The 15,447-nt window shown below is 52.9% G+C and overlaps 5 protein-coding genes and 1 non-coding gene across 6 annotated transcripts; 4 read left to right on the top strand and 2 right to left on the bottom strand.

The window, feature by feature from the left end:
• The first annotated feature begins 185 nt into the window (after positions 1–185).
• Positions 186–1,807, top strand: ADH1_1 (alcohol dehydrogenase). The gene is made up of 2 exons (XM_062886652.1): positions 186–471; positions 534–1,807. The coding sequence occupies exons 1-2, from the start codon at positions 417–419 to the stop codon at positions 1,547–1,549; spliced, it is 1,071 nt and encodes a 356-aa protein (XP_062749781.1). The 5' UTR covers positions 186–416; the 3' UTR covers positions 1,550–1,807.
• QC762_122340 (uncharacterized protein) lies at positions 1,631–6,256 on the bottom strand. Its single transcript, XM_062886651.1, has 3 exons — positions 5,344–6,256; positions 3,354–5,263; positions 1,631–3,294 (listed from the first exon to the last, which is right to left on the bottom strand). Exons 1-3 carry the CDS (start codon positions 5,702–5,704, stop codon positions 2,056–2,058), a joined length of 3,510 nt encoding a protein of 1,169 aa, XP_062749780.1. The 5' UTR covers positions 5,705–6,256; the 3' UTR covers positions 1,631–2,055.
• Positions 6,257–7,126: 870 nt separating this feature from the next.
• Positions 7,127–8,326, top strand: QC762_122330 (uncharacterized protein; the record flags this gene model as incomplete). Its single annotated transcript, XM_062886650.1, has 1 exon — positions 7,127–8,326. The coding sequence occupies one exon, from the start codon at positions 7,127–7,129 to the stop codon at positions 8,324–8,326; it is 1,200 nt and encodes a 399-aa protein (XP_062749779.1).
• Positions 8,327–8,673: 347 nt separating this feature from the next.
• On the bottom strand, positions 8,674–8,758 carry QC762_0022770. Its single transcript has one exon. It is a non-coding gene; the product is annotated as a tRNA-Ala (tRNA).
• A 1,095-nt stretch (positions 8,759–9,853) lies between these two features.
• Positions 9,854–12,578, top strand: QC762_122320 (uncharacterized protein). The gene is made up of 2 exons (XM_062886649.1): positions 9,854–11,014; positions 11,075–12,578. The coding sequence occupies exons 1-2, from the start codon at positions 10,842–10,844 to the stop codon at positions 12,366–12,368; spliced, it is 1,467 nt and encodes a 488-aa protein (XP_062749778.1). The 5' UTR covers positions 9,854–10,841; the 3' UTR covers positions 12,369–12,578.
• A 1,287-nt stretch (positions 12,579–13,865) lies between these two features.
• On the top strand, positions 13,866–15,443 carry SQT1 (60S ribosomal subunit assembly or modification protein; the record flags this gene model as incomplete). Its single annotated transcript, XM_062886648.1, has 1 exon — positions 13,866–15,443. The coding sequence occupies one exon, from the start codon at positions 13,866–13,868 to the stop codon at positions 15,441–15,443; it is 1,578 nt and encodes a 525-aa protein (XP_062749777.1).
• Between the last annotated feature and the right edge of the window lie 4 nt (positions 15,444–15,447).

The raw sequence follows: 15,447 nt of genomic DNA, 5'->3' as shown, positions 1-15,447 counted from the left end.
GACAGTGTCTTTTACCTTCGCTTTCCAAGTTTGCTGGCGAGTTAAGCCACACATTCAACACTTGCGATCTCAACCCTCACAAAGGCGGCTTCAGAACTTTGTATCGACATCTCGGTATGGGATTTCGGGATCGGTGCCTCCCGCCGCACCAGTATGCGGATGGAGATTTCCCAGCAACCAGATCTGCATTCGGGACGTCACCAGGCTTGCAATGAAAGTGGGCTTGGCATCAAAGCATAAAAACTGTCAACCCTCAGACGAACTGACGAGCCCATGACGTTCATCCAGTGAGAACAGACGTGTCCAAGCGCATTTAAAGTAGTGCTATCACTGAAGTTCGTTCTCTCTTTTTCTAACCTTTCCTCCTCTCACTGTTTCCCGCATCAAGCTTGTTCTGCTCTCGCCAGCAATCCACAATGGCCCCCGATATCCCCAAAGAGCAGAAGGCTCAGGTCATCACGGCTGATGGCGGTGCAGTCTCCCCTCAAGTCTTCTCCATTACCAGATGTTCACACGCTAACAAATGGCGCCAGTGATGACGTTAAAAACCATTCCCGTCCCCACTCCGGGCCCCCAAGAAATCCTGATCCATATTCTGTACTCGGGCGTCTGCCACACCGACCTCCATGCCCTCAACAACGACTGGCCCCTGCCCCGCAAGACCCCTCTGGTCGGCGGTCACGAAGGCGCCGGCGTCGTGGTGGCCAAAGGAAGCCTGGTTGCTTCGGGCCAGGGCGTCGATGTCGGAGACTACGTGGGGATCCCCTGGCTCAACTCCACCTGCCACCACTGCACCTTTTGCATGCAAGCTCAGGAGATGCTTTGCAGCGAGGCGCAGCTCTCGGGGTACACGGTCGATGGCAGCTTCCAGCAGTACGCTGTCGCCAACGCCTCGCATGTGGCCAAGTTACCCAAGGATAAAGGGGTTGAGTTGGACGCTGCTGCGCCCATCCTGTGTGCCGGTTTGACGGTCTACACTGGGCTCAAGCAGAGCGAGGCCCGGCCGGGGCAGTATGTGGCCATTGTGGGCGCAGGTGGTGGCTTGGGAAGTTTGGCGACACAGTACGCCAAGGCCATGGGCCTACACGTCATTGCTATTGACGGGGGTCCGGAAAAGGGGGAGAGCTGCAAGAAGTTGGGGGCCGAGGTGTATGTGGATTATTTGAAGAGCAAGGACCTGGTGGCGGATGTCAAGGCGGCCACGGCGGATGGGCTGGGACCGCATGGGGTTTTGCTGCTGGCCCCGATGGAGAAGCCGTTTCAACAGGCGACCGGGTATGTGAGATCTCATGGGACGGTGGTTTGTATTGGCATGCCAGCGGGTGCCAAGGTGAGCATGCCGGTGTTCGACACCGTGGTGAGGATGGTGCAGGTGAAGGGGTCTTATGTTGGGAACAGACAGGATATGGTGGAGGCGATAGACTTCTTCCTCCGTGGGCTGGTGAGGGCACCGGTCAAAGTGGTGGGTATGAGCGAGCTGGGTGGTGTGTTTGATGCCATGAGGGAGAACAAAGTGGTGGGAAGGTATGTACTGGATACCAGTCGGTAAGCCGGAGGTAACGAGGTCTCTCACAAGCGCGTGGAGTGTCACAAGTTTCAATAAAACGCAGTTTGGTGGAGACTCAATGCTGGCCTCTGAATTCTGTGTGTGTCGCCTCTGGGGAAAAGGGAGACTTCTGTAAGGCTGTAATACAGTAAATGTGTGGAGATGGGAGGACAAGATTAAATATAAAGTATCTCGGTTATAGCTCAGACGTTGCCCTTTATGACCATACAACAACAACCACGTGTTCCTGCTTATATCTTCAACTTTCCCTTGGGCGTGCACGCCAACCACCCTGTTGATAAATGACAACATCTTTGGGGATCCAGCATTGCCACCCTGCTGAACATTTGTGAGGCCAGCACCGACCCCAGCAAAACTTTTCAAACATGCCTATAGGGGCATGTATGGAGGTGAAGCGTGGACCGTGCTGGTCCATTCTAGCATCTCTCCTACACAAAATCCCAACTTGTTCCCCGCCCTCAATCGGCCCCCATTTCCAAGCAGAAACCTCACGACCCCCACAATCTCCCCCACAGCGACCTCGACCTCGACCGCGTCCTGTCCGGGGCCGGTAGTTTGTACGAGGCGCCGTTGTCGTCTTCGTCTTCGGATGAGGATGAGGATGAGGATGAGCTGGAGGAGCTGTTTCGGTCATGGTTTTGGGCTGAAGGTTGAGGCTCTGGGGCTGGGGAGGGGGATGGAGAGGGCGAGATGGTGATGACTTTGAGGTTTGGGTCTTGCAGTTGTAGGGAACGCTGGCGGTTGAGGGTTGGGCTGGCGGGTGGGATGGTGGTGCTTGTCCTTCGAGCGGTGGCCGGAAGATGTCGTGTGGGGGAGCTGCTGATTGGGGGGCTGACGAGGCTGTTTTTCTCGATGGTAGTTTTGAGAGGCGGTGGGCTGGGAAGGAGGGGCGTCTTGACTTGGGGATTTGAAGAGGCGGGAGACTCGTGGGTGTTTGGACTTGTGGGTGCGAGATGATTTGCCTTGGGCTTTCCAGTGCCACCCGTACGCTCTTGATCCTGTATTGGGTTTGACAGCAGCGTGGGAGGAACAGGAACCCCTAGTGTGTCGATTTCCCAAGGTAAGTGCTGTGCTGTGCGTGTCTCAGGTGACTTTGAGCCAACGACAGGAGCAGCACTTCCGCACCTAGGCTTCAGTATTGATGATGGTATCACAGGCCGAGGGTTGCGCCTGAGCGGTACAGGCAACGGCGGTACAGACCTTCCCTCAAGACCAGGTGGGTTAATCTTGTCCGGAACCTTGGTCGTGGAATTCAAGTTGGTTGGCACGGGATCTGTGTGCAAGATTGTTTCGACATATTCTATTTCTCTCGCGTTTAGTGGACGGGTTTGTGGCTTTTTAGGGGTTTGATATATGAATCTTCTCCGTGAAAGAGTTGGAATGTGTCCAGAGGCAGTGTGAGATGGTTGGTGTGAGGTAGTGAGTATGTCGGGTGAGTTTGACCGCAGTTTTGAGGTCGTGGCGGCAGTACTAGCTGGTTGAAAAGTCGCGAGTATGTCGGGGGAGTCTGACCTCGATGTTTTCGAGGTTGTCTTCGGTTTCATACTGGCGGCAGTTCTGAGAATCGACCTAAGCTTAGGCCCCGTTGGGGCACTCATGGTCTTTGTAGTAAGCGTAGCTTGTGTCTTTTGCCTTTTGGGTATTTGGTCTTCGCCATCGGAGGAAGACGCTATGGACACATTCGAAGAGGACACTGATTCCGAGTGTCCCGATTGAGCTTTTGTCCTCTATAGTAAAAATTGTTAATATTGACTGTTGATCGTTGGGCTTCATTTTGTTCACCTACATCCCTTGCTTCTTTTGCCGCTCTCCTTGTTTTCAAATTGGGCGTTTTGGAGGGATCTGGTGACGTGCTCTTTCTTTTCTGATTCTTCTGGCGAGAACCAGCTTTTCTGCCTCGACGTCTTGGTACGGATGGCGTTGAGCTCTCTGCTTCCACTGCGCTTTCTTCTTGTCGGTTTTCGGAAGAGCCTCTCCGTGCTTTGGAGGGACCCCTTGTAATCCGTTTTGATGTTATTTCCGGCGTTCCTCTCGTTCTAGAAGACACCCTCTGAGCCTCTGTGGCTCGTGTGGAAATGCCTCCCCTTGAGCGACTTCGAGAGGTGCTCCGTCTCGCCGCGCTGTTTCCTCTTCCTCTTCCGTCATCATCGCCATCTTGTACCCTGAACGTTGTCAGTCGAATGTGTAAAAGTCCCTGTGGCTCCACCGCCGAGTCAAAGCGCGACCCTATCGCATCACCCTCTGTGATCAAGATATCACCATGCGTCAAATCAGCAGTCAAATATGTCGGGATCTCATTGCGAGGCCGTGATTGACCATCAGAACTGTCCAGTATCTCCTGTCTCTGCTTTTCGTATTCACCGCGCGACATTTTTCTTCCCTTGAGTTGCTGTAGAGCCTCGAAGTGCTTCGTCTCTGGTAACGGGGAGCCATCTAGCACCCGTCCTGCCTGAGTGTGGTTCCAGTAATCAGGGCTGTATCGCCATCTCATTCTCACCGGGCTTCCCAAGCACAGGGTTGCCGTCACGTCTCCGGCTCTGTTATATCCAGCAGGCTTGAAATATTCTTTTTGTTCACCGCCCACGTACGCGGTGACTGTCAACAACCAGGGGTCCTGGGTCTTTTCTGTACGCTTCACCGTCGTATCCTGTATATCCTCCTCCAACAGCTCTGTGAGTATTTCAAGCACCGTTTGAACAGATGCGGGTGCATTTTCCAAAGGCACCACCGGATAAAATGCACTCGGGTCCCCTTTCTCTCCAAAGCTGATCTCGTATCTGTTGATCCTGGTGCCTGTGGATCTATTCGGCGCTGTATGACGCTGGAGATCAAGGCGGCTTCCGTGATTGGCCTCCCAGATGATACTGTTGAATAGATCGTCGAATATCGTGCCTGGGGTAGCTGTACGGGGGGGTCGGGACTTGAGGAGCTTGATCACGCTTCCACCGGGCATTTCATGCTTAAACTTAATGAAAGTAATCCCGTGGCTGATGAATTCCCGCTCAAGATTTCGGGGATCGTGGAGGCTGTGAAATGGATGTCTGGCTTGAGTGAAACCTCTTGATCGTTCTTTCAAGAGGTTTTGGAGTTCTGGTATATCGACAGTCAGAGAGACGGCGTGACCGCACCCGTATGGTCCTTCACAGACCCACGACGCCCAGTGGAATCGCGAAACACATTTCCCGCATTTAGGGCAGACTGACCCCTTTCGCATGTCAGTCGGCTGTGTTGGGCGTCTGAGTCGGTTGGATCCAAAGTCAAGGCCTGCCTCGCCGGTTGATGCTACCCTCTCAAGCAGCCAATGCGTGGAGAATAAAACATCCTCGGACAAGACCTCCCCGTTTTCTGCCGTTGAGAATTTCTCACATCGTGGGTTGGCGCACACCCAGACTTTGTATCTTTTCGGTGATGGTTGTCCACATTCTTCGCAAACTCTGCTGCGTGTGGGTTTTCGGTCGCTGATAATTTGCACCTGACGTTGCTTTTGATCTCGATAGCGAGCCGAGGCGATATTGTTGGCCTTCCACCACGGTGGTTGAAGGAACTGCCGTCTCTGGTACCGGGCCATCGTCACTGTGGCATCTCCACCTTCTTGATACTCATGCCAGAGATCGGTTAGAACATATTCTCCGAGCACCGCGTATCTGCATGGCTTGGCGGGTGCTATTCGGAGGTGTAGATTGTCGGAATTGGATCCTTGAAAATAGAGAATTTGCAGCTTAGCTTTACGGTGCATCAACAAAGTTGGGTCGTGAGGGGTTTAGATTGGCATTTACCAAGAATCAGCCCAACAGGACTCTGCTCATCTTTGGCTCTTTGTGCCGCCTCCAGCCTGGATGTGGAGTGTCGCATGTAGCCAGAATTGGTAATGTCACCGCCGGCATCGAGTTTTATGATGACGATATCGTCGTCAAAGTAGCTGTGTTCCCCCTCGCGGCCATCAAGCAATACCCCACGTATTATCCTATTATGTTGATAGATCCCCTGTTGCGCTTGCCTAAAGAAAGGAAGACTTTCAATCAGATCCGTCCTGTTTGCTGCCCATGCTGGCGCTAGACCTCTAGGGTCAACCGTGGCTTGGCCATTATCATCATCGGGACTATTATTAGCGTTGCGAGTGTCCTCTTTTGGTGGCATGATGAGCAACAATACATCTATCTTGGGGGGGTCGAGAAAAGACGGTGAAGGCCAAACAACCACCAAAACAGGTTGAATATGAACATTTTGGCAGCAACCACGATTCGGGTTGAAGGAGCTTGACCGGAAGCTCAGAACAAAGAAACGACATTTCTTGCCGCATTCACCACAAGACTCTTCCCTTTTCCGGGACCCACTGGCTAGTACCTGATTCCGCTAGATTCTCCTCGCACACAGGAAACAATTAAATAGTGTTTTGTTTGTGTCAAAACCCCTCGGGTGCACAATGGCCTTGGCTTGCTGGAGTTGATCTGGGCACTGGGTAGAATATAACTAGGCATCGACGATATCGCAAAATTGATGCGCAATGGGGTCTCCGCCACGGATTATGCAAGTGGATGCATATGGCTGGCTGCAGGTTGTATGGAGATCGCGGCGATGATGATTGGGCGCGCCGTATCTGGGCGATGGACTGGAGTTGGATCGAGACTCGGGGATAATCTTGACCCTGGCCATCCTTCAATGTCACCCAGCTGCTAGATTACGGGGAAGGAGGGCAGAGGTGGGCGCTGCCACTCGCACCACTTGGACCAACCACAACGCTGGCTGCTGTGTTCGACTGGGAGGGGCGTTATCCTTTTTATCAAGTGCAACACAGGGCACATTGAATGGATCCCCTCCACCTCCCCGTAAAATTCACGAAAGTAGTTGTCCTGTATGTCCCGTAATAAAATGACGATATAGTGTGACCAAATGCCGGCAGGCAGCAGCAAAAGTTGAGACAAGAGGGGGTTGTCGACGGAGTCCTTTCCGATTCGAAGCAGCAACGCTGGGCTGGAAGCTAGAGAGCTGGTAGCTGCAGCTTGGAGAGAATTTGGCAGCGGCATGTCAGTTTGCCCGTTCATGTTTGCTTTTCCACCCCCACCTGTCCCGGTCGCTACGCTACGACCCACCGACTGCATCCATCTGCGAGGCAATATGTACTCCGTACCCCATTTCAGACCAGATCACCCACCTGGGCCAACCCATCAAGTTTGCAATGATGTGGACGGACAAGAAAAAAGAAAGAAAAACCGAGTAGGCACCGTCGATTGACATTGCCGACCGCTCAGTCCGATTGGACTGCACCTCCGACTTTGCTGTGGCATGTTTCTGAACTATTAACACCAGCCGCATAACCCTCTGCCACTCAGCGGTTTTGTGTCTCGCGGCGTACCCCTCATCTGCCGAACCTGTCCCTCCACGATGCAGTGCAGATGCGAGGGGGTGTAGGGACGACACCCATCAGCATAAAAAAAGACACTACCCCCTAGCTGGCTGCTCTCTTGCTACCCATCATCATCACTTCGGATTGATCTTCATGGAAACCCCAATACTCATCTGCAACAGCCCTCAAGCTTACGATCCCTCCATCAATCAATCATGGGTTCAATCCCAACCGTGCCCGACATCACATCAGTGCACATCGTTTTTCAACGACATGCCGAATCGGTTGCCGAGGTACCGACGAATCTCGACTACCCGCCACTAGAGAGTCTGGAGGACCTGGAACACATCGTCGAGAAGAGGAGAGAGACCGTGAGGACGAGTTTCTTCTTGCCGGATGGCTTGACGAACGCGGGGGCGCAGACCTGCCTGGATTACAACAAGGATGTGCCCGGGAAGCTAGACAATGTCTACTTGTTGGTCTCATCACCATGCACAAGGGCGATAGAGACCATTCAAGGTCTGTGCCCATCCTTCCAGCTCGTGGGCCCCTTCCATGCCCCTCAGGGCGAGCCCCCTATGAACCCCAGGGTACCAGAGCTTGAGAAGAGCATCTACATCCATCCCGGCCTTATGGAAGCGTCGACAAGACCATCGGACATACCCGGAATACCGACTGTTCGCGAGAACGCCCCTTCGCGACAGTCGGTAACATTTTTGAGACTCAAGGGCGGCACGGATGAAGATGCTCTTACCATTCTCAATGAGCAGGAGGTGGATATTACCCGGATGGTTTGGCCAGAGGGTGTTGAGAACAGATGGCAGACGGATGAAGATCGGACCTGTGCTGTTACCGACATCCCGGATCTTGCCAGCATTGACCAGGCAGTGAAGGAGGCTCGGATCTGGCTCCGGGAGTGGGCCGCCAAAGTCCTGTCGGTTCATCAAGCACAAGGGAGGCATGACACCCCACGGATTGTAGTCTGCACTCACGGCGGCATACTCAACTTTGTCACCCAGGAGTGGCGAACCCAACTGGAGCAAAGGCCTTCAGATGGGAAGTGGGAGCTTCGATCTCCCACAGTACTCGACCACCTCGACGCAACGGTATGGACCTTCGAGTCGGCAACGGATGAGGAGGCGATGTTGAAGGAGTTGCCCCAGTCCGAGGCAAGATACTATGCCCGCACACTCGGTCAATACTACCACCATCTTGGCGACGACCCCAGCCAACTTTACTTGGATGTGGATGGATCAGTTGTCGACCAAAGGGCTCTCCAATTCGAAGAGATCCAGGAAATATCGGCAGAGGTGCGCGATTTTGGAGAGAGGTGGTGGACGACGTTGAGGATTCTCGCCAACTGGACGGGACTTGAAAACAGTCAAGCTGAGGAAGACTCACTGGAGTGGGTTTAATCATAATACGGGGGTCATCATGTCATAATATTTTGGTGGTGGAAGATTACAGAATGAGCGTCTTTTTTTTTCTGGGCTGGCAACATTGATTTAAAGGTACTTGGTCATATCCCCTTCGCGTCCCAAATCTAACTACCTACTTAATGTTTCTACGTCGTGGTCAAGATCTACTGGGCCAGATTGTACTATCGCCAGCACCCCTATTTGACCCCTTTCCCAAGCTCCACAGCCGTTAAGTTGACCAGGTGACAAACGGGCGGATCAGGCAGGGCATTGATGATGTATCCACCATAATGTGGATTTTCTGGCTTATGAAAGATGAGCAAAAAATAAAAGTATTGAACGTTTGGACGAGCTGGGAATCGAACCCAGGACCTTTCGCATACACTGAAGCATGCTAAGCGAACGCTCTACCAACTGAGCCACACGCCCTCTATGATTGGATGGTTCGTCTGAGCGGTAGATCACAACGTGATGGTGGTGTGATGTGTTGCATGGAAGAAACCCTAACGCCACCAGTCCGGAAGATGGCCAAGTTCCACCGATAAGTTGCTTTTTGCAAATGATTTTTGGTGAGACTTGCATCGCAGCAAGCGGTGGTTGCTATCCGAAACATATCTGCCGATCTTGGCTTCTCGCAGACCATGGCTTTTCCACTCTACTGGCCAGCCTGTATGAAACACGGTTCGCAGATGGCAAGTGGCAGCGGTCCACCGAAAGACGGAGCTGATCCCCGTGGAAAGAAAAAGGAGTGTTGGATTTGAATATCTTGACTTGAGCCGTTACCGAGCGTGCTGGCTTACTTTCTGGCTTGGCCACTCCAAAGTCGGTATCTCCAGGCAAGAGATGAGGCTTCGTAAGTTACAAAGCGTCTGCGAATGCCCCATGATCAATATCGAATAACTATCGTCCGCCAAGAGGACCACAACTTCTTGCCTTGAGAAGATTCCAATTGTTGAGCAGCGAGCTCTTCCTGTGTTTTCTGCGGTGCGAGGCGGCCACAAACCAACTCAAAAGAGCCCACTTCAGCCCACATACAGTTCCCGTCAACCATCAAAACAGGTGTCTGTCTACCTGCCAACAAAATTGCCCCCGGAACCTTCTCGACTGCTCAGACCTGAGACCCTATCCGTCTCGTTAGCCGCCCACTAGTTTTACATTGCGTGGAAGCCACCAGCCATATCAAAGCCTGGTTTCAATCGTCCTACCGCTCAGGCCCAAGTACCATTGGCTGACAGTGAGCTACATCAACGGGACCGCAGAGTGAAAATTACGTGTCAGTCTTTGGGTATCAATATGCCGAACCGATGAGGTGCACAACTGCTTCTTGTGTCTCACATTCTGAGTTCGGGACTGGCGCAGGAAATGTCACCTGTCAACTTTGGCCGACGGCTGATATCAACCAATCATCGGATTTGAATTATCCGGACGATGGTGGTGGTGCAGTTCCGGGGCTGAGAGAATCAAGAGCCCAGCCCGTTTTACTCTGGTCATAAGTCATAATTATCGAACAATGGTCGAGTTACGTAAGGTTCCAACTATAGAGCTTTCTTTTCAGGTGGCGCCGTATCCGTTCTAGGAATGAATACCAGGTATCTTTGAGATACTAGGTAATCTCAGCCCTCCCTGAAGGTAATAACGAATCAGAAGGTGGAGAACTCAGCCGAATGGCAAGAACGATGAACCAAAGCCTCGGGTTTACGTCTTTACGTCTGCAGGTCTCACCACCATCTTTTCGGCTCACGGCCAGCCGAAAGGAAAAGGCACGATACCTGAGCCGCCTTTCCATCATTCTTTACGTCCGATTGCGTTTTCCAAGTCGCGCAGTGTCATACACAATCAGCCATTACATTTTCTACTCGAATCTTACTGGCACCAGTTGACACCCTCATTCCACCCACTTCACCCAACTAAAGAATTCTCGCTGTTTGTTCAGAGATCAATGCACTAACGACATGCTCAGCCAACATCAGAATAAGCCAAGCCATTGTGATAGAGATGATGTACTTCAGCTGTGGCCAAATAACCTTATTTGTCAAAGACAGACTCACAATAGGTAATGAGCCAAATACGAGTTCAGGTCCTGCCATCTCTTCTCCACCACCGGAGCACTGCCTTCAACCTGCTTTGTTCACAAGACCCAAAATGAACAAGCCACACAGCGAGAGCCGACAGTTCATCCAGCGTTTCTGTATAAGCTAGCAGGCAGGGCACGAGGAACGCCGAAAGCAGATGATTCGGGCGTCGTATCATGGGCAGGTATCCAATTTTGTTGTCAAGTATCCAAAAGTGTCATGACTTCAGCCCTAGGCTCATTATGGCAGTGTAAACGAACAACGATGAGATTCTTTTCTTAGTACTCAGGTCGATTGCCGTCATGTGAGATGAGGCCAAACAATATTTGGAAGTCTCTCTCAGTCTATAAAGAGTCTCTGAACTCGACGGAACCCCATCCATCCGTCACTCATACAAACCTCTCGACCTCAAAAGTTAGCAACCAGCCTGGCGTCTCAAGATGCTTCACAACAAGATCTTGCTCGCCCTCTTCATGGGAGGGGCCAGCTGTACCCGTATCTATGTGAACACGACAACTACCACCCATGTTATCGCCACCCACGACCCTACCCCTCGACCAAGCTACCCTGTGTGCCGCAATGGGACCCATTGTGGTGGAGTCTGTGGTGATGGGTAAGTGCTTGAAATTTGATCCTTCGGACTTGAACATGACTAACCCTTCACCTTGAGCAGGATGGTCCAGTTGCCCTATGAGCAGTGCGATCTCGGCCCAGAGCTCAACGGAGCACCCAACTCTGGCTGCTCCAAGGACTGCAAGAAGGTTCCCTGCTGCGGTGATGGGATTGTGGCATTCCCCGAGGAATGCGATCTGGGCCATCGCAATGGTGAGCTCAACTCCGGTTGTTCCAAAGATTGCAAGAAGGTCTCTTGTTGTGGTGATGGACATGTCGACTGGCCCGAGGAGTGCGATCTTGGATCTCTCAATGGTGAGCCCAATTCGGGCTGCACCGACGATTGCAAAAAGGCCCCTGTCTGCGGCAACGGGTACATCGATCCTGGCGAGGAGTGCGATGCCGGGCCAAGAAACGGAGCCTACAACAGCGGCTGTTCAGATAACTGCACCGTCTGTGACTACTGCGGTGATGGCATTCTGGATGCTCCTAAAGAGGAGTGTGACCTTGGTTGGCAATTCAACGGTGCCCCTGGATCCAAGTGTTCTGCCAACTGCACCAAGGTTGACGTACCCTGCCCACCGACATGCGGCAATGGCGTCGTCGACCCAGGAGAGCAATGCGATTACGGCTCGTTCAATGGTAGCCCTGGCTGCAAGTGCACAACCAACTGCACTTGGGTCAAGGGGCCCATCTGTGGCAACGGCATCACCGAGAATCCCGAGGAGTGTGATGACGGTGATCTCAACGGTACTCCCTCGTCCAAGTGCACCAGCACCTGCACGTTCAAAGAGCCCTGCTACCCTCCGAATCCATCAGTCTGCGGAAACGGCATTGTTGAGCACCCGGAAGAGTGTGACGACGGCTACCTCAACGGCACCCCCAACTCCAACTGCACAAAGACCTGCACCAAGATAACTCGCTGCACGTCCTCTTGCCCAAAGCCAACGTGCGGCGACGGTCGCATTGACTACCCCCTGGGAGAGGAGTGCGACGACGGCGAGGCCAACAACGGAAAGGATTACTCCTCCTGCACGGCTGACTGCAAGCGCAAGAGCAAGCCCAGCACGTGCGCTACCTGCAACCCGAACCCATTCTTCAACAAGTGCACCATCACAACGTCTTGCATCTCTACTCCGTTTGGGCTGGAGAAGAATTACTGTGCTTGCCGGGCTGGGTACAGAGCTTCTGGCCTGGCGGCTACCGATCCGAGACAGTTTAGACTTCCTGGGTTCGTGGGACAGGAATACAGGGTGTTTGTTGCGCCGGGGGTGGAGTGTGATCAGCTTTGTGATAGCCCTCACCCGGGACCGGATAGTTGCAGAGAGGTTCCTGTGAGGGCTGATTGTGCGTAGATTTTTGGGGATGGTTAAGAGTGTGGTGAGTGCGATGAAGCACCGGGGGGTGAGAGATGGGAGTGAGGAGGTTCCGTTACCTACCTAGGTAACTTTGGCCTTTGTTGTGTTGTTTCAGTTTTGCTTTCGTTTGGATAGAAGATGGTATTTCTTTGATGAGTTTGTTTGTTAGTCTCTTAGCTCTCAATTTACTTAACCTTGACTCTGATATATTTGACTCTGATATATGTCAGCTGCTGCTACTGGCGCCTTACAGCTTTGCGCCTTTGCTATTTCTCCGAAGGAGCTCTACTACCCAGTTGCTAGACTCTTATTCTCCATTGGGCTTGAAGTCTTCGGTCAGGTTCTGTAAATGTTGATGAACGTTTTGCAGTGCCCTGCTGTTTTTCTGAAGCTGGGGACTCAAAGCAGCTTTTCTTTTGTCAGACACTTGTCATCAGTTCAATTACATGCCTCAAATTGACTGCCTGGGTTCTAAACTCAACAATTAACAATTTATTTCCATCCAGGACCCTGCAAGATATCTGCTACCCTGAACCCTCCCTCTGGCTGAAGTCAATTGACTTCATCATTTGAAGCCGTTCTAGACCAATATCCGACATACTTGACTTATATCCTAACCTCACAATTGCAAATATATATTGTAAGTCGTCTTTTTGGATAGCCTGTGGAAATGACATCACTTAGGTGCTTGAGCTTTACTTCACAAAAGACGTGAGTACCCATGGCGGTCAAGGTCGGGGTGTCTCCGAGAAACCGTCAACACATCGTTCTGAACCTCCTGCCAACGCTTCAAGTACCGCTTGGGTACATCAATCCCCGGGCCAGCCCGGAAATTCTAGCTCGAGGTGCCGGTTCTTGCTGCTTGACGAGACGCCACATCCGCTTTTTGGTGAGGCTGAACCCCGTGGCGATGCCCAGGCACCCAACGTAGCTCCACACTACAGCCAAGCTCGTACAATCGGTGCGACAGGTGAATGGTCTCGCCAAATATTGGCTGTAGGACTGCACAGATGGACCTCTGTGTTGGCCAAGTCCTGACCCTTTTGCAGGTATTCCAAATCGCTAGCTGGTTACCGCACGTAAATGCAGATTCGGTTAAAAGCTTCTCACGAAAGTGTTTCTGGGTGATTCTCTATATTTGTCAACAATAGCAAAGCGGTTGTCAAGTGCTATATTTGAACCATCATTGTTGCTGGCTTGCTGCTCTAGTCAGGGTTAGGGTCACTAACAGCAGTTGTGATGTTCAAAGTGGATTGCATTGCTACCGAATTTTACCCACGCTTGACATTTGTGGGGAATTGAGAACCAATTCGAACCCCGCCATGGATCGATAAGCAGACTGCTTATCAAGCAGGCAAAGTGCTGGAAAAAGTTGTGGTAAATATTACCCCACCATCCCACCAGTCTTCAAGCATCGAGTTAGCTACCAATTCCTTTTTTCAAACTTCACGAATCACTGCTCACCATATCCGTTAGAGCCAAGCTTCCACAAACATGTCATCCTCGAAGCCATACCAACACCCTGCCGACGATGACGACTCGGAGCCCGAGATGATCGCCGAGGACGATGTCCAGGAGGTTGTTGACGATATGGACGGGGATGAAGATGTCCCCATGGACTCAGACGACGAGGAGCAAGGCGAAGAACTAGTGCTGGAGAACGACGGTATCGCCTACTTTGACCAGCACAAGGATTCAGTCTTTGCGATCGCTCAACATCCAGTATACCCACATTTGATTGCGACAGGTGGTTCCGAGGGCGACGCCGACGATGCCCCAGGAAAAGGCTACGTTATCGACATCTCTGCCGCATCGTCAAAGCCAGTCCTCCCCCCAAGCTACAACTCAGACCCTAGCTCCGCTGGGGCGTGGCAACCGACCGAACTTCAACCCCTGTTCGCCATCGATGGACACACAGACAGCATCAATGCGCTGACATTCACTCTACCACGCGGTGACTTCTTGGTCAGTGGCGGCATGGACGGGCGGTTGCGCGTGTACGCTGTAGGAGTTCCCAACACAGGGACAGGTGCTCAGTTCAAGTACGTCGGCGAGTCACAAGAAACAGAAGAAGTCAACTGGGTATCGCCTTGCCCATCCGCCGCCCATCCGAACACCATCGCCTTGGGCGCATCCGACGGTTCCGTCTGGGTCTTCACCATTGACCCAGCTGCCGATCCTTCCAACCCAATCCAGATCGTCCAGTCCTACTTCCTCCACACAGCATCCTGCACAGCAGGCGCCTGGTCTTCCGACGGCCTTCTCCTCGCTACCGTCAGCGAGGACAGCTCCCTCCACGTTTTCGACGTCTTTGGCGAAGCGGCTGCTAAGAACCTCGTCACCGATAACGGTCAAACAGTTGTATCTCTTGCGGACGCGGATCAACGCTTCTTCGTCGAGGGTGGCCTCTACTCCGTCGCCATTTCCCCCTCTGGTGGGCTCGTAGCCGTCGGTGGCGCCCAGGGTGCCATCAGGGTCGTCGGTCTCCCTCGCCTCTCCGCTCAGCCTGCTTCGCGAACCACACAACGTGCCGTCCCCGTCCAACGAGGCCCCGCCGGCCGCAGAGCTGCTCCTTCCAACTCGTCCAACGCGCAAAGCGATCCTTCCGCCGGTGCTGGCGTCGTTCTGGCTGCGTTGAACGTACAATCAGACGGCATCGAGTCCCTGTCTTTTTCGCCGCAACAGCCTCTCCTCGCTGCTGGCTCAGTAGACGGCAGCATTGCCATCTTTGATGCCGCGAGGTCGTTCCAAGTAAGGAAACACATCCGCGGTGCCCACGAGGGGGAGTCTGTTGTCAAGGTAGACTTTGTCCGGGCTGCCACTGGCGCGACTGCCGGTTGGCTCCTGACGTCGTGCGGTTTGGACGGCGTGGTGAGACGGTGGGACATGCGTGGCGCGACCGCTACCCAAGAGGCTGTTGCTGCTGGGCTAACGGCTGGTTTGATCAAGGAGTGGAAGGGTCACAGAGGTGGTGGTGAGGGTGGTGGTGTTTTGGGTTTTGTGCAGGGCGCTGATGGTGAGAGGGTTGTCACAGCGGGTGATGACTCCGTTGTGCTGGTTTTCGAGGCCTAAACGC

The sequence above is a fragment of the Podospora pseudocomata genome, assembly GCF_035222375.1.
Source record: "Podospora pseudocomata strain CBS 415.72m chromosome 1 map unlocalized CBS415.72m_1, whole genome shotgun sequence".
NCBI classification, from domain to species: Eukaryota; Fungi; Ascomycota; class Sordariomycetes; order Sordariales; family Podosporaceae; genus Podospora; species Podospora pseudocomata.
Note: the sequence above shows the minus strand (reverse complement) of the source record. Positions and strands in the feature narration are given on the sequence as shown.